The 19,600-nt window shown below is 39.1% G+C and overlaps 3 protein-coding genes across 3 annotated transcripts; 1 reads left to right on the forward strand and 2 right to left on the reverse strand.

The window, feature by feature from the left end:
- Positions 1–224: 224 nt before the first annotated feature.
- On the forward strand, positions 225–2,163 carry LOC137736981 (F-box protein At1g70590). Its single transcript, XM_068476312.1, has 4 exons — positions 225–793; positions 957–1,090; positions 1,264–1,446; positions 1,725–2,163. The coding sequence occupies exons 1-4, from the start codon at positions 271–273 to the stop codon at positions 1,890–1,892; spliced, it is 1,008 nt and encodes a 335-aa protein (XP_068332413.1). The 5' UTR covers positions 225–270; the 3' UTR covers positions 1,893–2,163.
- Positions 2,164–2,521: 358 nt separating this feature from the next.
- Positions 2,522–5,057, reverse strand: LOC137736980 (uncharacterized). The gene has a single exon (XM_068476311.1). It carries the CDS (start codon positions 4,791–4,793, stop codon positions 2,889–2,891), a length of 1,905 nt encoding a protein of 634 aa, XP_068332412.1. The 5' UTR covers positions 4,794–5,057; the 3' UTR covers positions 2,522–2,888.
- Positions 5,058–7,457: 2,400 nt separating this feature from the next.
- On the reverse strand, positions 7,458–12,891 carry LOC137736901 (amine oxidase [copper-containing] zeta, peroxisomal-like). The gene is made up of 12 exons (XM_068476216.1): positions 12,395–12,891; positions 11,835–11,944; positions 11,396–11,701; positions 11,184–11,296; positions 10,747–11,077; positions 10,440–10,655; positions 10,114–10,350; positions 9,643–9,828; positions 8,773–8,913; positions 8,402–8,670; positions 8,078–8,159; positions 7,458–7,810 (listed from the first exon to the last, which is right to left on the reverse strand). The coding sequence occupies exons 1-12, from the start codon at positions 12,606–12,608 to the stop codon at positions 7,688–7,690; spliced, it is 2,328 nt and encodes a 775-aa protein (XP_068332317.1). The 5' UTR covers positions 12,609–12,891; the 3' UTR covers positions 7,458–7,687.
- Positions 12,892–19,600: the final 6,709 nt, after the last annotated feature.

Here is a 19,600-nt window from a genome sequence, read left to right on the forward strand (position 1 = left end):
TTGTTATTCTTCTTTTGAACTTGTTCAATCAAAGATATTTTTGGGCCAATGATGTTCACAATTATAGAAGAATTTCCAAGTTCAGTTTCCCTTCCTCCAAAGGCTCCAATGATACCCAAAAAAAAAAAAAAAAAAAAAAAAACCTAATTGAAAAAAGAAGGATTGGGCTGGGGACTAAGTGGGTCAACGGGCCTGTATGAGTATGAACAAAACTGTCAGTCGGTCCGCGAGAGTGTGACTGTGAGTCTGCAAATCCTCTGGTAAACGGAGATGAAGCAGACGACGTGGCCTGGTCGATCGGACGGTTCCCGCTTCAAGGCGCTCCCGCTATGGAGCGCCAAGGGCGGAAGTCACAGCGATCTTCACCGGACAAAGCACGGCAATCGAACCGCCGCTAGTAGATCATCATCAACGGACCGTCGGGATTACTCGACGCTGCCGGTAGAACTGGTGACGAAAATCGGGCTGACGCTCAGCCACCCGAGCCTGAGCGCGGCGTCGTTAGCGTGCAAGACGTGGTGCGAGGCGCTGCAGCAGCTGAGGCAGGCGATGATGTACATGCGGTGGGGGAAGCGGTTCAAGCACGGCCGCGGAGGAGTCAGCCGGAATACGGACAAGGCGCTCGACGCGTTTCTGATGGGTGCGGCTTGTGGTTCCCCCATGGCTATGGTGGACGCCGGGCTTATATACTGGGAGAGGGGCCTCAAGGAGAAGGCCGTCGCTTTGTATCAGAAAGCTGCGGAATTGGGCGACCCTGCTGGGCAGTGCAATTTGGGGATTTCGTATTTGCAAGGTATTAATTTTACTAATTATCTACTTTTTTAGTATTGAAATTATGAAAATTTGTGATAGAATTTAATTTTTTGTGGGATTGGAATTTACTCGTACGGTCTATCTGGGTGCAATTGTACTGCTTTCAATCAGTGCTGCATTAATTGTGCTTATGAAAAATGCAGCTGAACCTCCAAATCCAAAGGAAGCTGTAAAATGGTTATATTGTGCGTCTTACGACGGCCATACCCGAGCTCAGTACCAACTGGCACTTTGTCTGCATCAAGGCCGCGGGGTGAATCGTAACATACAAGAGGCGGTATGCCATCATATCCTAACTAAATGCAGTTCCAATTTAATTTCTAGCTATTAAGTTGCAGCCATTTTTGTATGATGATAGCATTAGGCACTGTGTGCTTCGCTGTCTGCCCGATGTACTTCCTTATTCAGAATCAGAACTGTCATTTGATAAGCTTTCTTTTGTTCGTACAGGCTAGATGGTATTTGAAAGCTGCAGAAGGTGGTTATTTGCGTGCCATGTATAATGTATCTCTGTGTTACAAATTTGGGGAAGGATTGGTTCGCAGTTATAGCCAAGCGAGAAAGTGGATGAAGCAGGCAGCTGATTGCGGTCACAGTAAAGCTCAATATGAGTATGGGGTCGCTCTTTTTTCTGTAAGTTTCATGTGTTGCATTCATAAAATTATTGTTTTAGCGGGATCCATTGATTTGATTGTATGGCCAAACAGCCTAGCAGCTTTCATCTTTTTCGTCATACAACAACAAAGCCTTATCCCACTAAGTGGGGTCGGCTGTATGAATCATAGAATGCTATTGCGTTCAGTTTTGCTCCTAAGTCTTCCATTAGCTCCAAGTATTTTGTGTAACTATTTAATTTGTTATGGTATGTGGGAGTCTATGACTGATTGAAGCTTTGATGCTAATATCTGCAGAAACAAGAAAAGATGAAGGCTGTAGTGTACTTGGAACTTGCTACCCGAGCTGGGGAAAGTGCCGCGGCTCATGTCAAGAATGTAATTCTTCAACAGCTTTCAGCAACTTCGCGTGATCATGTAATGTGTATTGTCGACAATTGGCGTGCTTCGTCCTCATCTTCTTGACGGTTTGTAAATACCCCTTTGGTTCCTGCGACCATTCGAGGTTGTGCAGTCATCCTCTTCTGATGAGTGATGGTAGTTTCTTTCTTGTATTGGATATGGACAGTTTTGTTATCAACAATGGTTCATGCATGCACTCTTCTATAAGTGTGGCCTGATTGATGTACAAGTAATACTGTAGCTGAAATACCAGTTCTACTTTAGCATTTGCTTGTATCTGTAAAGGGATTGTTGATGGCCAACCATGTTGTATGAAGTGAATTTACAATATCAATCTCACGGTTCCAGCACACGTTGAGGTTGATCAGGATTCGCCTTGCAGAAGGAGCGGGGGAGCAAGCGACAGGTGAATTGGCCCTCAGGTATATTTAGTCCACTGCTAACCCGTATCAAACAAGTAAACCATTATTTGATGTCTTTACTGTGACTAAGGCATGTTTTGGAAACTCAGCTAGTTGAGATTTTTGTTTGTATGAGAAAACTTGTATAATTGCTCGCCATGGTGGACGGATAGCATCCAGGTGTTAGTGTTCTCAGTTTCGAACTTTCCCGTGCAAGTTGATTTTAGTTTTCATGAACAAATCGTAAACAATGTATAGTTGTTCTTTGATTATGATGCTAGTTTGTTACAGGGACGACAGGCCATGAGGCCGATAATGAGTGCACAAGAGAGCCTCTACAGCTGGAGTTGGTCCGACCTCTGCTGATTCACTAATTTTGGAATCCTACTCACCAAACAATTTAACTGTTCACGAGAGACTTTGGCATGATTATTTGGCTCGGACAACTCATGCTCAGGGCCACTCTCATGCCTACTCCTACCGTGGTCAACATGGAGTCGGGCGCGACCAAATCGCCCGTGCAGGTCGAAACTCAAAAGATTAAAACGAAATGTAACTGTCTGCACTTTTATCTTATTAATCTACTGTCTTTCGACGATCCCTGTTTCCTTCCATTAAAAAACGTTTCGATCATACCCCGCAAAAACGTTTCGATCTTCTACCTTGGAGAATTTGTATTCACGGCACAAATGTCAAATGTCATCCCTTGCGAATGAACTCCGGTGTGGTACAGATTGAGGTGATATATCGCCTTGGACACCAACTCTCTCAACTCGGGATGATGGGGGAGTGCACTGCGATCAGCCCCTTCAAGGACTGTCAATACCCTAGTCGGTTCCAAAGAGTAGGTATTCCCAGAGTGCAATGCAAGGTAGCAAAGAAGAATCAATCCGTGCCGCTCCGAGTGTTCGTTTCCTCTTAGCAGTTTCATCAGAGGCGGGATAGCGTTGGACTCGATTATCTTCTTCGAATGCTCCATACAGAGAAAATTATCCGGACAAGCAAACTTCCCCAGTGCAATTGCTGCTTCAGTTCCCATGTCAAGATCTTTGTGGCTAAGTTGAGTGACTAGCGGACCAATGACCCGCGTCTCTCTAGCAGGGAACGCCCTGGCAAGCGAGCCAATCGATTTTACAGCAGGAATTTGCAATATCGGGCTGTCCACCTCTTTGATCAGTCTCAAGAGCTGATCCACAACCGCCTTGGCAGCCGGAGAATTGGTCTTAAAGGCGGCTCGTCTAAGGTCAGCATTGGATTCGGCCGCAGCCGTAATCTCCATTATAGTCATCAAACAGTTGAATTGCAACTCACCCTGTTCCTTCTCCACCAACTTAGCCAAACAAAGCAAACCCTTGGTCTCCGTTATCCTCCTACTATTCAAAACACTGCCCCTGGCAAGCATCCACAACGCCGCGCCGCAACTAATTTTCAGCTGAAGCTTTACATGAGGTTTCTCATTCTCCCTCTCCTTCCTGTAATGCCCGCCTCGGCTACTACCCTCCGAATAATAAGAATACGAAGAACTTGAATACGTATTCGAATAAGGTCTATAAAGACTGTCACTGCTACAGCTACTGCCTCTCGGTTGCGGTTTTGCTGATGTGCTCTTCTCCATTTCCCTATTAATCTGAATCAGAGAATGAATGCTTTGCTTACCCAATTGATCATTATTCTGATCCTCCCCAAACGTCTCGAACGACAGTAGCGTCACCAGCGGCCTGATCACATTCTCCCTGGCGAAATCCTCCTGGGTAATGCTGTCATGCTCCGCCATCCGCGCCACCAGGGTCGCCACACGGCTCTGAACCCTCATCGGCGAGTCGCCCAGAACCTGCACAATAATCGGCACCCCAACCTCATTCACAATAGTCCTCACCTTCTCCTGATCGCCCGCCAGATTATAGAGCGCCGTCGCCGCCGCAATTTGGGCATCCGGCGACGAGCCCTCTTTCAACAATTTCAGTAGCGGTGAGACTCCGCCTTCGTCGACAATAATCTTCTTGTTCCGGTCGTTGTCCTGCGCCAGCGAGGCGAGCTCATTGGCGGCCTCGATACGATACGGCAGCTGACCCATTTGGACGGTGGCGATGAATGACCAGACCCACGAGAGAATCGGGTCGTTGCTGGCAATCGGGGCGAGGGAGAGTTCAATTCCGTTATTGCCAGCGGTGTCCGGGTCGAATAAGCTGAGCAGCCACTTCATGTCGCCGACGGAGGACTCGAGGAAGTTGAAGAGCTTGCGGAAGTCCGTGGCGCTCGTGATGGTTACGACACGTCGTAGGAAGCTCTGGCGCTTGCACTTACGGACCAGGGTCAGGGCCCGCTCCAGATTCTTCGACACCTCGGCGACGATGCGCCGAATCGGGCGCTCGTACAGAACCGGGGCCGCCGTGGCCAACCGGACCACGGTTCGGAGCTTCTGCGAGAGACGATCCACCTGCTTCCCCACCTCGGAGCACTCCAGCTTGAACGACTCCGACTCGTCGACGGCGGTCCGGACCCTCTCCGCCAGCAGAATCGGGTACGACAGTTCGTCCTCTATTCGCCTCTCCTCCGAAGCCATCGCCCACCGGAATTTCTACTGTGTGTTTTGTTTTGCAGAGGGCGAGTCAATGGAGTCGATGGCGAGTCAGCGGCCGAGTTAAAAATGCGGGGGAAGAAGAAGGGAAGGGTATTTTGTCAGTTTAATACTCGTGGATATGTTTGCGTGGGTGTCAGGTGACTGCTGTGTACTGTTGAAATTCCGCTTTTGTTCTTGCTGGTGGGGAATCTAAAAATTAAATTCACTCCCGGGAAGGGCGCGTGGATTGGAAATTAGGAGAAATTATAGTGTGGTACAGTAATACCACGTCACTTATGGTACTCCCACTTCAAATCTGACATGTGTTCCTATTTGGTACGGTTGGAAATAAACTGGCTTTACTTTTTTAATTTAAATAATTAAATTTTAAAAATTGTGAAAACCGAAGAAAACCTTTTTCAATTCCAGAAACCACCTATCCCAAATGAAATGAAATTTAAATAAGATAAACCCACCAGAAACCACCTTTGTTTTCATAATACGCATGCAGTGAAAGTGTGAGTGATTACGTTCATTGTTTTTCAAAATGTATTTCCATAAAAAAAAAAACAATATATCTAACATAAGCAAAATTAAAAAAAAAAGAAGTAAAACAATAAAAAAAAAATCAATTGTCAGAAGCGTATCGGTGTGATAAGAGACTAGTTATTCATAAAACAAAATAAACAACTTTCTATATCATAAACAAAATTTAAATTGATTTATTTTTATTCTTTTGTATGATTACTTTTTTTTTCTTTTCAAAAATAACCAAATTTAAATTTACATCAAAAGTCCAGAGAATCATATTAATAGCAGAGGACTCAGTCTCTCTTGTAATTTGTAATGGGGGAATGGATAGAGTATCTTGATTACATCGACGAAACCCAACCCACCGATTTCCTTTGGCCCAACGACACTCCTTCTTTCGGCGATTTCAAATTCTCCGCCGTCGATGTTCCGGCTGCCGCCTCTTCCTCAGCTTCAGTCATAGGAAAAAGAGTGCCCCAGCAAGAGGTATTTCCTCCTATTCCATTTTAGATGAAATCTGAAATCTTGAGAAATGTAATGCTTTCTGAGTCACGAAAGCTCCAAACTTTTTTACACGAAATTGACAATTTGATTGGTGGTGTTAAGGGGACGGACGGATTCGTGCTCTGGAGGATCAGGGGCAAAAGCTTGCCGTGAGAAATTGAGGAGGGAGAGATTGAATGACAAGCATGAATCTAATCTCATTTAATGACACATGAATAGATTTGAATAAATTTAATGTTAAGGGGACGGACAGATTTGTACTCTGAATGGACAGTACCGTAAAATTTTCGTTAAAATTCTCTACAAATAATGACACGTGAATAAATTTGAATGGAAGTACCACGGCTGACGTGGTACTACATTACTATACTATAATTTCTCGGAAATTAGTGGGGAGACGAGCCAATTAGTCTTCTCTGTAACCCTTTTTAAGGTACTTCGTGTTCAGACTGACTTTCCAACCTCCCTGTATTTTTTTTTCTTTTCGACGTTTTTAGGGAAGGGCGTGGGGTCCAGTTGGAGTGGGAGTTTTTAGTAAACGCGGACTTGGAGCGTGGATGAGGGGATATTTCCGAAAAAAAGAAATACTCAGTTTCTTGGTGCACAAGGAAAATATGGTCGTTGCCAAAAGGACCAACTGTTTTGATTGGAATTTTCCATTTCTCAAATTTCTCCCCCATTTAAAACCACCATTTTCAGAATACAATTGTTTTTTATTAAAAACTTCCATCTATAACGAACTATATTAATGTACCAAAAAATATTATAAAGAATTAGTGTAAATTTGAAAAAAATACAATTAAAAGAAAAATCATGAAATTGCCAAAAATAAAGAAGAAATAAAATGTCATGAAATATAAATGCTCGCATTTAAATAGAACCAAGAGACTTAATTCAATTTTAAATCTTGTCCATTTAGTACTACGGTCTAGTGGTATTACTTTTTACTTGTAAGTGAGAAATCTTAAATTCGATTCTCGCCAAATGAAAATTTGAATCACATTATTGCTAGGCCATTGTGAGGCTAAGCTCATCTCCCTCCCCCGTTAATGTAAATAATAACGTTTAAAAATTAAAAAAAAAATCTTGTACATACATTAATCTAAATTTGATCTTATTTAAGAATTAAAATCTAGTTTACTGTTAATTAAACCTGTAACAAAACACAAGAAGGGCAAAGTGAGCAGAGCCTATCCTATTCCTATGCACAACACCATCAGCTTCTCCTATCCTATTCCCATGCACAACACCATCAGCTTCTCTGTGAACAAAACCTAGTTTACTTACCGTGATTACTGTCTTTGTTTTCAAAAGTTGACGTTTATAATTTAAGAAAAACTAATGAAAATGGTTTGAAAACTTTGAATTTTAATGATAAGGACAAATTAAAATGTAAAGTGAATAGTACCAAGATTGACTTTTTAGTATAAAAATGTGGTTTTTCGTTAAAATGAACAGTACCGTGAGCTTTCGTTAAAACTCCCTATAATTTAACCTAATAAAATATATAATATTAATTAACAAATGAACCCAGGAGTGAGACAGCGATAGTATAATAACAAATATTAAAAACAATGTTTAATTTCTTTTAATAATATCAAATTATTTCAGATATTATAATATATAAATTATAAAATAAAAAAGTCAGCCCCATTCGGAGCATCACATTGTCACCGTGTATTCAAAGGGCTCGACACAGACGTTTGAGCACCAGATGTTTTTATTATAACATGATTAGCAGTTCATCGTCTACCTTAAAAATAATTAGCTTCTCATAAGCACGCCACATTATTTTCAATTAGTATATGGAGATGGATACGTACAATATCTCCCAGTGATTCGTAGGTAGGTACGTCATCCTTTCAGAGCTTGGCGAGCAACCCGTTCTGAATAGGTTTTGCAGCCATCCCGTTGTCCTTGAGGTCCAACTCGCACGTGCTCGGAGGGACGTCCACCGCCGGTGAGCAGTTAAAGAACCCGTGCGGCTGCGTTACAAATAATAAGGTGAACCAGAATCATGAATCTTTTTATCAAATCTATGTGTGCACTTGGGAGCTAGCAGCTCACAAGTATCAGAGGTGCAAATTCGTGTTAAATCTATATGCATTTGATCCCATGAAGTACTGATTTCAAATTTTACACGTGTCGAAAGCATCACACGTTGAATATAACTGTCCTAGGAAAGAGGTAAATGCAACTAATTTTATGGACAAGTGAACAGTTACGAAGAAGTTGAACAATATGTTGCGTACCATGAGCGTAAAACCAATACGTTCCACAGGCATAACCGGCCAGTCTTCCAGTCGAGGAATGTGTGTCACTCCAAATACATACCTGTAACAATCGGACATTGATCAGATCGTGAACCTCTTTATTCGGTATTCACTTACAGTTAGTTTTCGGAGACCATTTATACCCTCCTAGTTCGAACATCGTACCCTAAAAATTACGATTACTGTTCCCAGCCTAGTAATGCTCAGAGTTTAGGATACGTCCAATTTTTAATGTGACTACGCACACAACTGCACACACGCACAGTAACAACTTAGTGTATTAGATAATGCAAGCCCACTCACCACAGAACAATGTCAGCTTCTTCCAGCGACCGATTTTTCTGAACCCAAGTGGCCAATCCCTCCCCAATACGTGGGTTTTGATTAGGAAATTCTCCTCCAGGATATATTTCATCACGTGCATAAGATGTGACCCAAAGATTATGCTTTAAAAAAGCAGCTCTTCTCAGAAATTTTGCCTCAGAACCAGCTAATGGTAAACAATTTGAGCCAGGTACTAGCTTGTAACCTGTCAGCTGCCCAGTGCGGTTGACGTTTCTGGTGTTTCTGACCTAAAATAACAAAATAGCATGTGGCATTTAAGCAATAACATACTTCAGTTGTAAAGAAAATAATTGACTCATTTCTGAAGCAATCAAGGAATGTTGTCTTACAATCCAATGGCGAGCAGATAGAGGATTACAATCGCGCATTGCTTGCAGTTCTGATTTCAGCAATTTCTCCTCGGCATAAAATGCATTGTTATGAACATTATTCTTTCCTGGCTCTTCAACTTTGACATTTACTTCAACCACCTGAGGGAAAACAGCAAACAAAGAGAAATAAATAGGGCTGGTTATCAATATATTCAAAGAGAGAGAGGAAAGAGTTGACCCAGAGGCAATAATAATGTAAGCAATGTGAATTAGAATTCTACTCTTGAAATTTTAAATTATGAATGATACGAAACTAATTTTCCCATCATTTCATAAAGCATTGGCATCAATTTCAGAAAATCTAGGAACCTAATAACCACGGGATAACAGAAAACCAAGCTTCAGAATCTCACATATAGCACCAACATCATAAAAGTTTATCCCAAGAACTTCATATGGGTTCATACTGGCTCCTAATTACTGGGGTTTGGGCTAACTTTCAGATTTCATATGCATGAGTAGATTTTTCCCACAATTCATTTGTGGAGAGGGCAAAGCTGACATTTTCTTAGATAAGGCAACATCAATACCCAACGGAAGCTCAGCTTTATTGAGTCAATAAATCAATTGACCCATGAAACACTTGAACAACAAACCAATACAGGACATGAATAATGAATCATAATCGTAGAAGTCTTAAGAGAACAAACACTGGACATCGAATCACAGCAAGACAAGGCTACTTGGTTCTTCAAATGACTTGAAATGGTTAACGATATAAAGACTTGACTTGTGAAAATGAACTTGGATGTCACTTTTGTTTTTAAAACCTATATAACGAACTACTGTAGTATATCAAAGAAAGGATCCCAAGAACACTGGTATGACCTGATTGAAAGTTTCACCAGGCTTACTATCAACTGCCATGTCCATACGAGCTACAAAGAAGTGCTGATGCACAGGTGCATATAGTCCAGGTGCAATAGTTGTACCATACTTTCGGGTTTCTCCTGGTTGCAGTGCACCTAAGCTTAGTATTCCTGTAAGTTTCACCTCAGCTTCAATATGCCCATCCTACAAAAAGCGAAAGTTGGTAAGTGTCACCGTCACTTTAATTGCTCACCTCAAACAACAAAATCATACCCAAAAGAAAGGGAGCAGGTAGGTCAAATGGATAAGAAGCACACAGATATTAATTATGGTAAGTGAATTCAAATGATGCCAACAAGATGGTAGCCCAGCCCCATTACAGTACTGGCCATTTTTAACTTATAAATAACATGATGGAGCAGCTGATTGTTATCAAGGAAAAACAAGAAAATTAAACCCCCAGTGAAATTAAGGCTGATGACAGCTTGCCTGATAAAAATGCCAGTAAAATCCATACTCATAGTTGGCGACAGTGCAAATAAAAGACACTGTCAACCTTCTAGATCGTCTAACTTCTGCTAAACCTGTCCTCCAATCCTGATGCTTCCATAAGATTCCATGATCCTCCTCATGCAAGCAAACACAATTTTCAATTGTTTCAACACCTCCGGTGAAATTTGTAAAGTTCGCATCAAAGTACTTGATATAGCCTAAACAATCACAACCCTGCAACAAAAAAACCACATCACAAAGTGTCCTTAATACAAAAAACAAAGAGATATGAAGTGGAAAAGGGTACAAGAAAGTATCCCGACCTTTTTAAGAGAATGTGCATTTTTACCCAGCCCATCTTCCCCTGCATCAAATGCATTCTTCCTGTAGTGTGGATCATTTGGATCTCCATAAGGAACAACCATCTCAACAAAACTTAACCTATGAGCCACAGGCCTCCGGCCTCGACTACCATCAATATATGCTACAGAATAGATAACCAAGCCTTCCTTGGAGGTAAAACCAACACGGAAATTCCACTGCCAACCAGAAAAATAAAAAGAGAATAAGAATCAATACATGCTGATGTGAGACAATCCAATGGTACAGTTCCATAAAATAATAAAGAACCTTCTGCCATTCAACAAAGTGCCCATTAACACGAAAACTGGGTCCTTCAGGCTGAATTATCTGTAGGGGTTTCACATCACTTCGATCAACACCTCCTCGTGTTTCACCTGGAGTATAATTTCTCAGTGGATCAGCAGGAGGTAGGGGAACAAGTTTACGGTCTTCAAACTCAAGAACCACCATATTTTGCATATCCACAAGCACATGGATTCCTTCAACTGGACGAGCATAACCATTTTCCAGAGGGCAGTCACTCTCAGTTCGACAGAAGATAAGAGGTTTAGCAAGCCTGCGGCTAGGAGCATCAGCACCACTGTGATATCCAGTACACCTGATAAGAAGAGACACACTCCGCAACATTATACAGAGAAATAACATAGAGTGAAATCATTTCTCCCAGTGTATTTATTTGAGAGAATCTAAATTTAGAAACTTACCAGGGATCCACCATCACGAGGTCCATATCCTCAATACCCCGCTTCTTCATTGCTTCCCTAAATGGAGGAAAGTCCTTCACAACAGCTTCACATTCAGCATATTCAACAGCATCCTGTATTTTCAGTACCAATGATGAAATTCTCTTTTTTATTTAATAGAAAACACATAAATAACAATTTAGAAACTACAACTGGTAGCTGGGTTTATATACCATGGGGGGCTGAACATCTGGAACAACTTCGGATGAAATGACTTTACCCCTATGGTGACCACCTCGAGTTGCCGCATGCACCTCCGATAGTTCAACAATCCAGATGCTCGTCTCATTTGACTTTTTATTATAAACCACAAGTCTCGCTTGCCTCGGAGGAAGTTTACTAGGAATCATAGGTCCACCCTTGGTTCTGGGAAGCAATGACGGCTGGAAGGGTGGGAAGAAATACGCATCTGCCAGTGCTACGACACGTTTATCTGGTTCTACCAAAGCCACTTCAACAAAGCGCATGCTATCTCTCACCTGCAGAAAACAATAAAATCAATTCCTATGATCCTTAAATGATCAAATCAATCATCCAAACTGAATTCTGGGTAAACAGAATCCAACCCATATTTTCGGCTAAAACATAATCGATAATCGAATTGTAACTAACCTCAGGAGTTGCTCCAGCTGCCCTGACAGTGGCCACTGCCACTGAGATTTCAGCAGCAGATAAAGGCTCCAAAGGGTGGCTGCTCTGAGCCCTCAACATTACTGGAATGCCTATTCAAATAAACAAGAATCATAAGAAACTTATCTCCGATCCTATTCCGGCCCAAATGGGTAGCATTCAGTTTTCAAAATCTGAAAGAAAAATTCTTGCTTTTCCTTTTCCTCTTCAGCAATTGGAGAAAGCAAAGAGCAGTTAAATCTAAAGGTAACTTTTTTTAAAGGGGAAAAGAAAAGGAAACATTTAAAAAAAAAAAAAAGAGGAAACAAAATTTTCCTGCGTGTAAGATTTTGGACCCCAGAAGACTGGAAAGGCGAAATTCAATAGACCAACTAACCAGTACACGTAGAAACTCAAAAGCAGCTCAACATTTTCTTTTATTTTCCTTCATATTCTCAGCAACCAAACACCAAAAATAATCACTTCCTTGTCTTATAAAGTCAAAATCACGATCAGCAAATATAAGCTGTAAAATATAAATAGGACGGTAAATTTCTGAGTACCTTTGGTGGCAGCTGTGTTAGTAGAAGGAGCAGGAAGGGACTCCATGGGTCGGATCAAGGTCGGCACGGACGGTCTGGTGCGGATCGGATCCGAGTCCAGATCGGTGGCTGAACCGGTCCAATCGTGAACCGGCTTGCCGGCCTTGCGGAGCAGAGCCGAGGATTCGGCGGATGCAGCGTCACGAGGCGTCGCTTTTTCCTGAGTTGTGGCCATTGGGAAGGGTTATCGAGCTCGCCGAATCCGCCGTAGTAACAGTCACTGGAGTAGTATTCCACTGACATACAGCACTGCGTCGTCTCACTCTCAGCAACCCCACAGGCACAGAGATTGAAACGAAACGAAACTTTCTCGCACTTCCTCGGCCAGTTGATTTTTCCGGGAAAATAAAAAGCCGGTGGGCGAAGGGAACAGAGGTTAGAATAAGGACAAAGGAGGTATGGAGTGGAGCGATAGGAGCTTGCACTTGTAAGAAACGTCGTTCTGCTGATATCTCAAATCTGTGGGCTGGGGTGGGGTCCTTTACTGCCACGTCACTCCTCCTCCAATCCAACTCCGTAACGCTCAAAATTAAATAAGAAACTTTTTCAGTGCAACCGACATAGTTCGGTATCCTACCCCTCATACCATTTATTTTATAGCATTTAATATATCGAATTGTATTCTTATCTCGCCGAAAAATCTACCGAAATTAAATATTACATACTCTTTATGTGATCATTTTCATTTTCTCTCTCCTTTAATTAATCAAAGAGGAGGATTGATTTGGACCCTCTTATCAACAAGAACATCATGATAGAGAAGTTCTGCAAGTTGCAAGTTGGCAATTAGCATACTGTTTTTGGTGACATTACTGATGACATGAATGATTGTTATGTATTAAATAATATATATTTGTTTGGTAGATAGTTATCACGTATTCAATAAATACATTGATGATGTGAATAATTATCATATATTCTAATTTTTAAGATGATTTGTCATCAATGAGAAATGACAATGTAATTTTTTTTTTTTAACAAGACTTATTGTAATTTTAGCTTTATTTTCTGCACAAGTTTTTGTTATCAACTTATCATTCATAAGATTAAATTGTTTTCGAGGAAAAATTTAAATGCGTGGTTAGTGACTTTCATATTCTTTTACATAATTTTTACTTTTCGTCCATAACATGAATAGAAACAGAAAATAAAAATTTCCCTTGAATAAAGCAATGGAAGTATGTATATAAAAACAAATAAAAAGGCAATTTTCATATTATTATCTTCAAGTTTTTTAATTTTCAACTTTTTGTATCATAGTGCCTCAAACATTGGTTTTTTCTACCATTTTCGTACATTAGTTTTTTCTACCATTTTCATACTTCCATTAGCTTGCTTGTTAATTTTCCTATTAATTGATTACATGTTCGAGTAAGGCAAAGCTCATTCTTGTCATCAGTTAACGAATCACTTAATAAAATAACCTAATGTAAAAAATTCATTGAGATTGAATTTAAGTGGAAACTTCAATAATGATGTCTTTATACATATCTTTCTTCTCTTCTGACACATAAAAATGGCAAAAATTAAATTATAGGTACGAAGGTTAGATGCCATTATTTTATGTTATTTTGATTTGATTGAGTTGAATGGTGAAATGGACGACATGGCCTAGTGGATGTGTTCAAAAACACTAGACTTCTTGTACTTTGATCCCACCACCTCTTTGTGCCTAGTGCACGCATATGAACGTTCAGATCCAAGCATTTCTTTATAGGCACACCTACATTAGGTCAATTGTACAGATGACTACTTGAGATTAAGTATTAGGTAGTTAGGGTTGCATTATTTGGTATTATTAGGTTGATAGGTTTTAAAATCCAAGTGGGTTGGTATTCATCCTAAATGGTATGTAATATACCCAGTATCCATAACTACCGTATTTTTCTTTTCGGAAAAATTAACAGCGTGTTCAGAATATAAATCACATATAAAGAAATAGCAAGCATTTGCATGTGTTTGTAAAGAGTTTAGTTATTTTTTATACATTTCATTGGTTTTGTAGATGAATTTCAACATTTTTTTCATGAATTAACGGGGAGCCAACAACAAGCTTGTTCCCACATCATGCAAAATGGGTTGCCCACATATTAAACTTAAACGGTCTCATACATGATGGGGTGTGTTACGAGTGTGAATCCCACATAGGAAAGTTTAGAAATTTTGTATGTCTTAAAAGGCATTGAGCTACACCTCCCACAACCAATTAATTTTATGGTGGAATCTCAACTTACTTCAAAGTCTAAATCATTAAATAAGAAAGCTGGGGGTACAATTTCAATTTTTGCATACATAATTTTTCCAAAATTGAATTTCAAATCTAAATTGCTACAGATAATTTTGGTATTTAATTAATATATCATTAATTTATGACTTGACCAATTGAGAATGAATCATTTCAACATAATAGGATTTTCTCTCATTTTTTTCTCTGTTTTTCTCCTCGCTTATTTGAACAGTAATAATTAAATCACGTCAACATTCAATATTAATTTTTTTTATAAAGAAAAAGACAAAATAGAAGACGTAAGAGAAAAGGAGGGAAAGTAAAGAGAATAGAAGAGGATATAATCTTACTCCATTTTTAACCAATTTTTTTCGCTTGTTTGCCCCATTTGGGAAGTTGGAAAGATATTATGCGTCCAAATGCCAAGCGGTCTTCTAAATGGAATCGGTGAGGCCCAACGAACTTTTAGCAGGTCAGTTCGTTACAGTTGTAGGCCAAGCCTACTAATGCCCTCTTAAGACATGAACTAAACGGATCGGGCCCGTGAGCACATGTTAGTTAAAGATGAGGTCCAAGCTTTGCTCCTTACTGGGTTTGGGCTGCAACTTTGCAATTTTTAAAGATTTGGTTTTGATAGGTGTTGGGGACTTTTAGGTCAAGGTTGATTTGGGCTTTGAGAACGTCCTCTTGTCTCTCTTGGTTCGGTTATATGCCAAGTTCCGAAATATCTCGAAAGAATTAGCAAGTTTTAGAAAATATTCCAGTTGGATCAATGACTCGAAGATAGCATGATTAAACAAATAATGACTTGCTTAAGTGAGGCATGATGCGGAAGTTAGAAGTTCATCAGTTTAGCATGTTGAGAGAGAGAGAGAGAGAGAGAGAGAGAGAGAGAGAGAGAGAGAGAGAGAGAGAGAGAGAGAGCTTGGGTGATTGTATGGTGTTTTCTATTGGATAATTTGGGTTTCCTAGGGTGGCAGCAATGCTTACAATGATTGGAATACTCAGAGTGGGGTCATGGAAAATACGAAGGTTGCATAGTGATGCTTTATGGGTTTCTTTGGCTCTCTGTGTTATCTGGGGGACCGTGGATCCTCTCTTTAAGGTTCTTGACCTATATTTGTGGTTGAATGATTCATTCCCAAGGAATCTCTAGTTAGAGTTTGTTTCTCCCTCCCCTTTCTATCTAGTTAGGGAAGCGAAATACACTCATTAATTTTTTTTTAAAATGACAGTCTTTATCATTTTAGACAGATTTTTATCATTGGCAAACAAAGTGATCACCAAAATCTACCAATACAGACCTTAACCTCTTATACCACCATTGTCATTACCAACACCATACCACAATCGTGCCACCACCACCATAACCATACTCGCCACCACTACCACCACAACGACAACTACCACTACCACTACCATCATTAACGCCACCACCACTACCATAAACACAACCACCTCCACTACCACCACTATCTATGCCCTTACCACCATTGTAACCTCTTCAGCCCAACCACCACACTTCTTTATTGGCACCAGCACCAACACTATCACAACCATTGCCCTCGTCATTATTGTTGTCAGCAGAGCCACCCACAAGGCTTAGGTGGGATGTAGCCTAGGGAGGTTTTTTGTAAATTCATGCTTTAATTGCTTATGTTAATGCATGTAATCTATATAGCCCACTCAATTTTAATACATATTAATATTTAATGTATACTTAGTGCATGATAGGTAACAAATAATACTCTATATGCTAAAAATAAAATAAGTTCTCTCTCTCTCTCTCTCTCTCTCTATACCCCCTCCTTTTACAGTGATGGAGAAGAGAGTTGTCCTTGTACCACGACGTGAGTTCGAAACTCGTCAGCTCCCTAATCTAACAAATCATGTGACAAAAAAAAAAAAAAAAAGGCTTTTTACTCTATGCAATCTAGCCATTGTGCTTTTTGCTCAAGAAAAGAAAAAAAAAATTATTCAACTATTAAACCCCGAGCTCCGCAATTTCCTTACTTTCCGTTAAGACTTTCCTATGAAAGTCACACTTGATACGTTCTTAATCTCTTTATTTACTATTCTTGCTTTAATTAGCAGGTTAATTATTTACATTGTCCTTGAATTTGTCGTTTAGATGATGATTTTTAGAAAAATTTACATTTTATCGTTGTTGTTTCATGTCGATTATTATATGATTTTATATAGGCTAAAAAAATGAACACATAATTTTGTGGTACTAATTTCAGCTAGCCCATCCAATTTTGTCATTATATACTATTGTATCACTTTTGCATTAACATTTACAAAACGCTTTTACACTACTTTTCATACTCACAACACTTTTAAAAAGGGAACTTTAACGAAAAGCTCCCGTTACTATTCACTTTAACAAAAAATCACATTTTTATACTAAAAAGTCAATTATGGTACTATTCATTTTACATTTTATTTTGTTCTTTTCGTTAAAACTCAAAGTTTTCAAGCCATTTTCATTCGTTTTCCTTTTTTAAAATACAGTTTATCAAGCGGTCAACCGTTTTATTTTGCAAGTGATTATTCTTAAAATATTGTATAAGTAGTTTTTTTTTTTTTATTAAAAAAAAAAAAAATCTCAAACTGGCCTAAAATCCTAAACTCGAAGACATCCATTTTATCCCACATTCCACGAAGGTTATTGAAGCAATACATTTGTGTTTGTCTATGTACCCGTCGAGCTGGATAGTGCACTCATGAAGGGATGATTGCTCTTTTAACCACTGGATTACCGCGCCCTTTGCAATATGTATAAATCTATCATGATCACATTTTATTATTCTAAATTTTAATCGGTTAATCATTTGGGCTCGAAAGTGGCTAACTTGAAAATGGTTAGCCACTTTCAAACCATTTTTTGGCCAAACCACGGCGAGTTAGCCATCTAGAAAGGTACGTCGAGAAGTATGATTTTCGTTTTTGAATCACTTGATTTCGTTGAGTATTGAAGAAGTTATGAATGTTTAAATTTACCCAGTTTCCGGCGAGTTTTTCAGTTTTCCCATCGACCAGTCACCTTTTAGGCTATTTTCCGGTCATCACTGTCAACCATTGGGCTTCCAAATAGGTATAATCTTGTTCTACACTTTTCTATCTTCATTTTAATATATTATGGGTCGAATTTAGTTAAGAAACGATTGAGTTACGAAGCTTTGAAAAGTGGCCAAAGAGTTTTTAACGGAAGGACCAAAATCATGGATGGTGGACGATCTTAGGGACCATTTATATTGATTATGCAAATCTCATGAATCATTTTGGCTATTTAGCCTTATAATAAATATGTGTTTTGTAGTATATGTATGTATGCATATTATTTTAAATTTTTAATCGGACAATGACTGGGGGCAATTATTAAAATAAATATGTTTTGTAGTATATCTATGTATGCATATTATTCTGATTTTTTTAATCGGATAATAATTGGGGGCAAGAGCTGAGGGACTGATATTCTGCTTGAGGCATAAGACGAGAAAGAACGGACAGGCAAAAGGAGACGAGGCTCTATATGTGTGTGTGTGTGTGGGTGGGTGGACATGAAAAGAGAGACGATCCACCCACAAGTCCCTGGTGCATAAATCCAATTGGGATCGCACATAAGGATGGTGAAAACAAACAAACAAAGAAGTGGTTCAACAGAAGGTTTTGTCATAAACTGGCCTAATTAGCCTTTACAACTTTCAACATACGTATCAAATTTGGCTTTCGATTTGCCAAGCGAATTTAATTTATAATTACTGATACACCGTTATAGTTATGACATTTTATATATTATTATGTAAAGAAATCTTATATATACTATCATATTATCAAAATTAGATGTCATAACATTGGTGTTTTCATATCATATAAATCCTCTCATATTGCTCTTCGTGACAAATTAACTTATATTGAATGAGTTTACCAGCTAACAGTACAATATTATGTAGAAATACATTTATTTCTACCTATTTTCATCAATCAGCAACCTTCTCTCATAGTGAATTAATGAGAATTTTGCATGATAATTATGTGACCCCATGACTCTGCCTTTAACGCTCCGTTTTACTACTATTAGGAAAACTAATGAAAGAAGTTTAAAAACTTTGAGTTTTAACGATAAGGATAAAATAAAAGGTATAGTGAATAATACCAAGATTAACTTTTTAGCGTAAATATATAGTTTTTCGTTAAAATAAACAGTATCAGAAACTTTTCGTTAAAATTCTCTTTACTATTTAGTACAATAATAAGTAGTTCAGCGAAAGCTCTTATTAGAACACCATGAATGACGATGAACACTTTTCACATAGGTAATTCTCTTTTGACGTGGTGTAACTAAGTCTTCTGAGATATGATTGATTGTTAACTGCCGTTCTTGAAAGTATAGAGAGCAATCATATACCGGTTGACTGGTGGATGAGATTATATTATAATTAGGCGACCAAAACAAGATAGATGTTCTAATTTGACTAACAAATACGGTAGGTCATGTGAAAGTGCAGTTGGAAAAAGTTTAGTTGTCGAGCAATAAACTGCCAGAAAATGCTTTACGAGTTAAATCGCTGTTCGAAAGCAGCCAAATTAATCAAACCAAAGGAATAGAAAGCCGTTGATTTATCTCCTTGTTGTCTTACCCACTTTATTCTAAATTAGTTTGTTGGGACAAAAATAAAAGACCAACTGCAGGCACATTCATATTTTAACCAGTCAAAATGCATTACCTAACGGTCTATGAGAGCCGAAATTTATAAATGGGGGAGTGATTTTTGAATTTTCTGCTCTCTTCCTCAACTATGATTCTTGATTATTTTAATCTAATTATTAAATAAATAAAAAGTATGTAAAGTTAGAAAAGAGTTTGAAGATAAACTCTCATAAAAATTATTAGTTTTGGTGCACTAACAAATTGAATTGAATTAGTTAGTTGCTAA

The sequence above is a fragment of the Pyrus communis genome, chromosome 6, assembly GCF_963583255.1.
Source record: "Pyrus communis chromosome 6, drPyrComm1.1, whole genome shotgun sequence".
Taxonomy (NCBI): Eukaryota; Viridiplantae; Streptophyta; class Magnoliopsida; order Rosales; family Rosaceae; genus Pyrus; species Pyrus communis.

What these genes read in the sequence shown, in the direction of transcription:
- LOC137736981 (XM_068476312.1), top strand. Translation starts at nt 271, where the DNA reads ATGAAGCAGACGACGTGGCCTGGTCGATCGGACGGTTCCCGCTTCAAG. An exon ending in ATCGTAACATACAAGAGGCG is followed by an intron (nt 1,091 to 1,263) that starts GTATGCCATCAT and finishes TTGTTCGTACAG; the next exon opens with GCTAGATGGTATTTGAAAGC. An exon ending in ATGGGGTCGCTCTTTTTTCT is followed by an intron (nt 1,447 to 1,724) that starts GTAAGTTTCATG and finishes TAATATCTGCAG; the next exon opens with AAACAAGAAAAGATGAAGGC.
- LOC137736980 (XM_068476311.1), bottom strand. Translation starts at nt 4,793, where the DNA reads ATGGCTTCGGAGGAGAGGCGAATAGAGGACGAACTGTCGTACCCGATT.
- LOC137736901 (XM_068476216.1), bottom strand. Translation starts at nt 12,608, where the DNA reads ATGGCCACAACTCAGGAAAAAGCGACGCCTCGTGACGCTGCATCCGCC. An exon ending in CTGGTGAAACTTTCAATCAG is followed by an intron (nt 8,914 to 9,642) that starts GTCATACCAGTG and finishes GTTTTCCCTCAG; the next exon opens with GTGGTTGAAGTAAATGTCAA. An exon ending in GAAGCTGACATTGTTCTGTG is followed by an intron (nt 8,160 to 8,401) that starts GTGAGTGGGCTT and finishes CGATTGTTACAG; the next exon opens with GTATGTATTTGGAGTGACAC.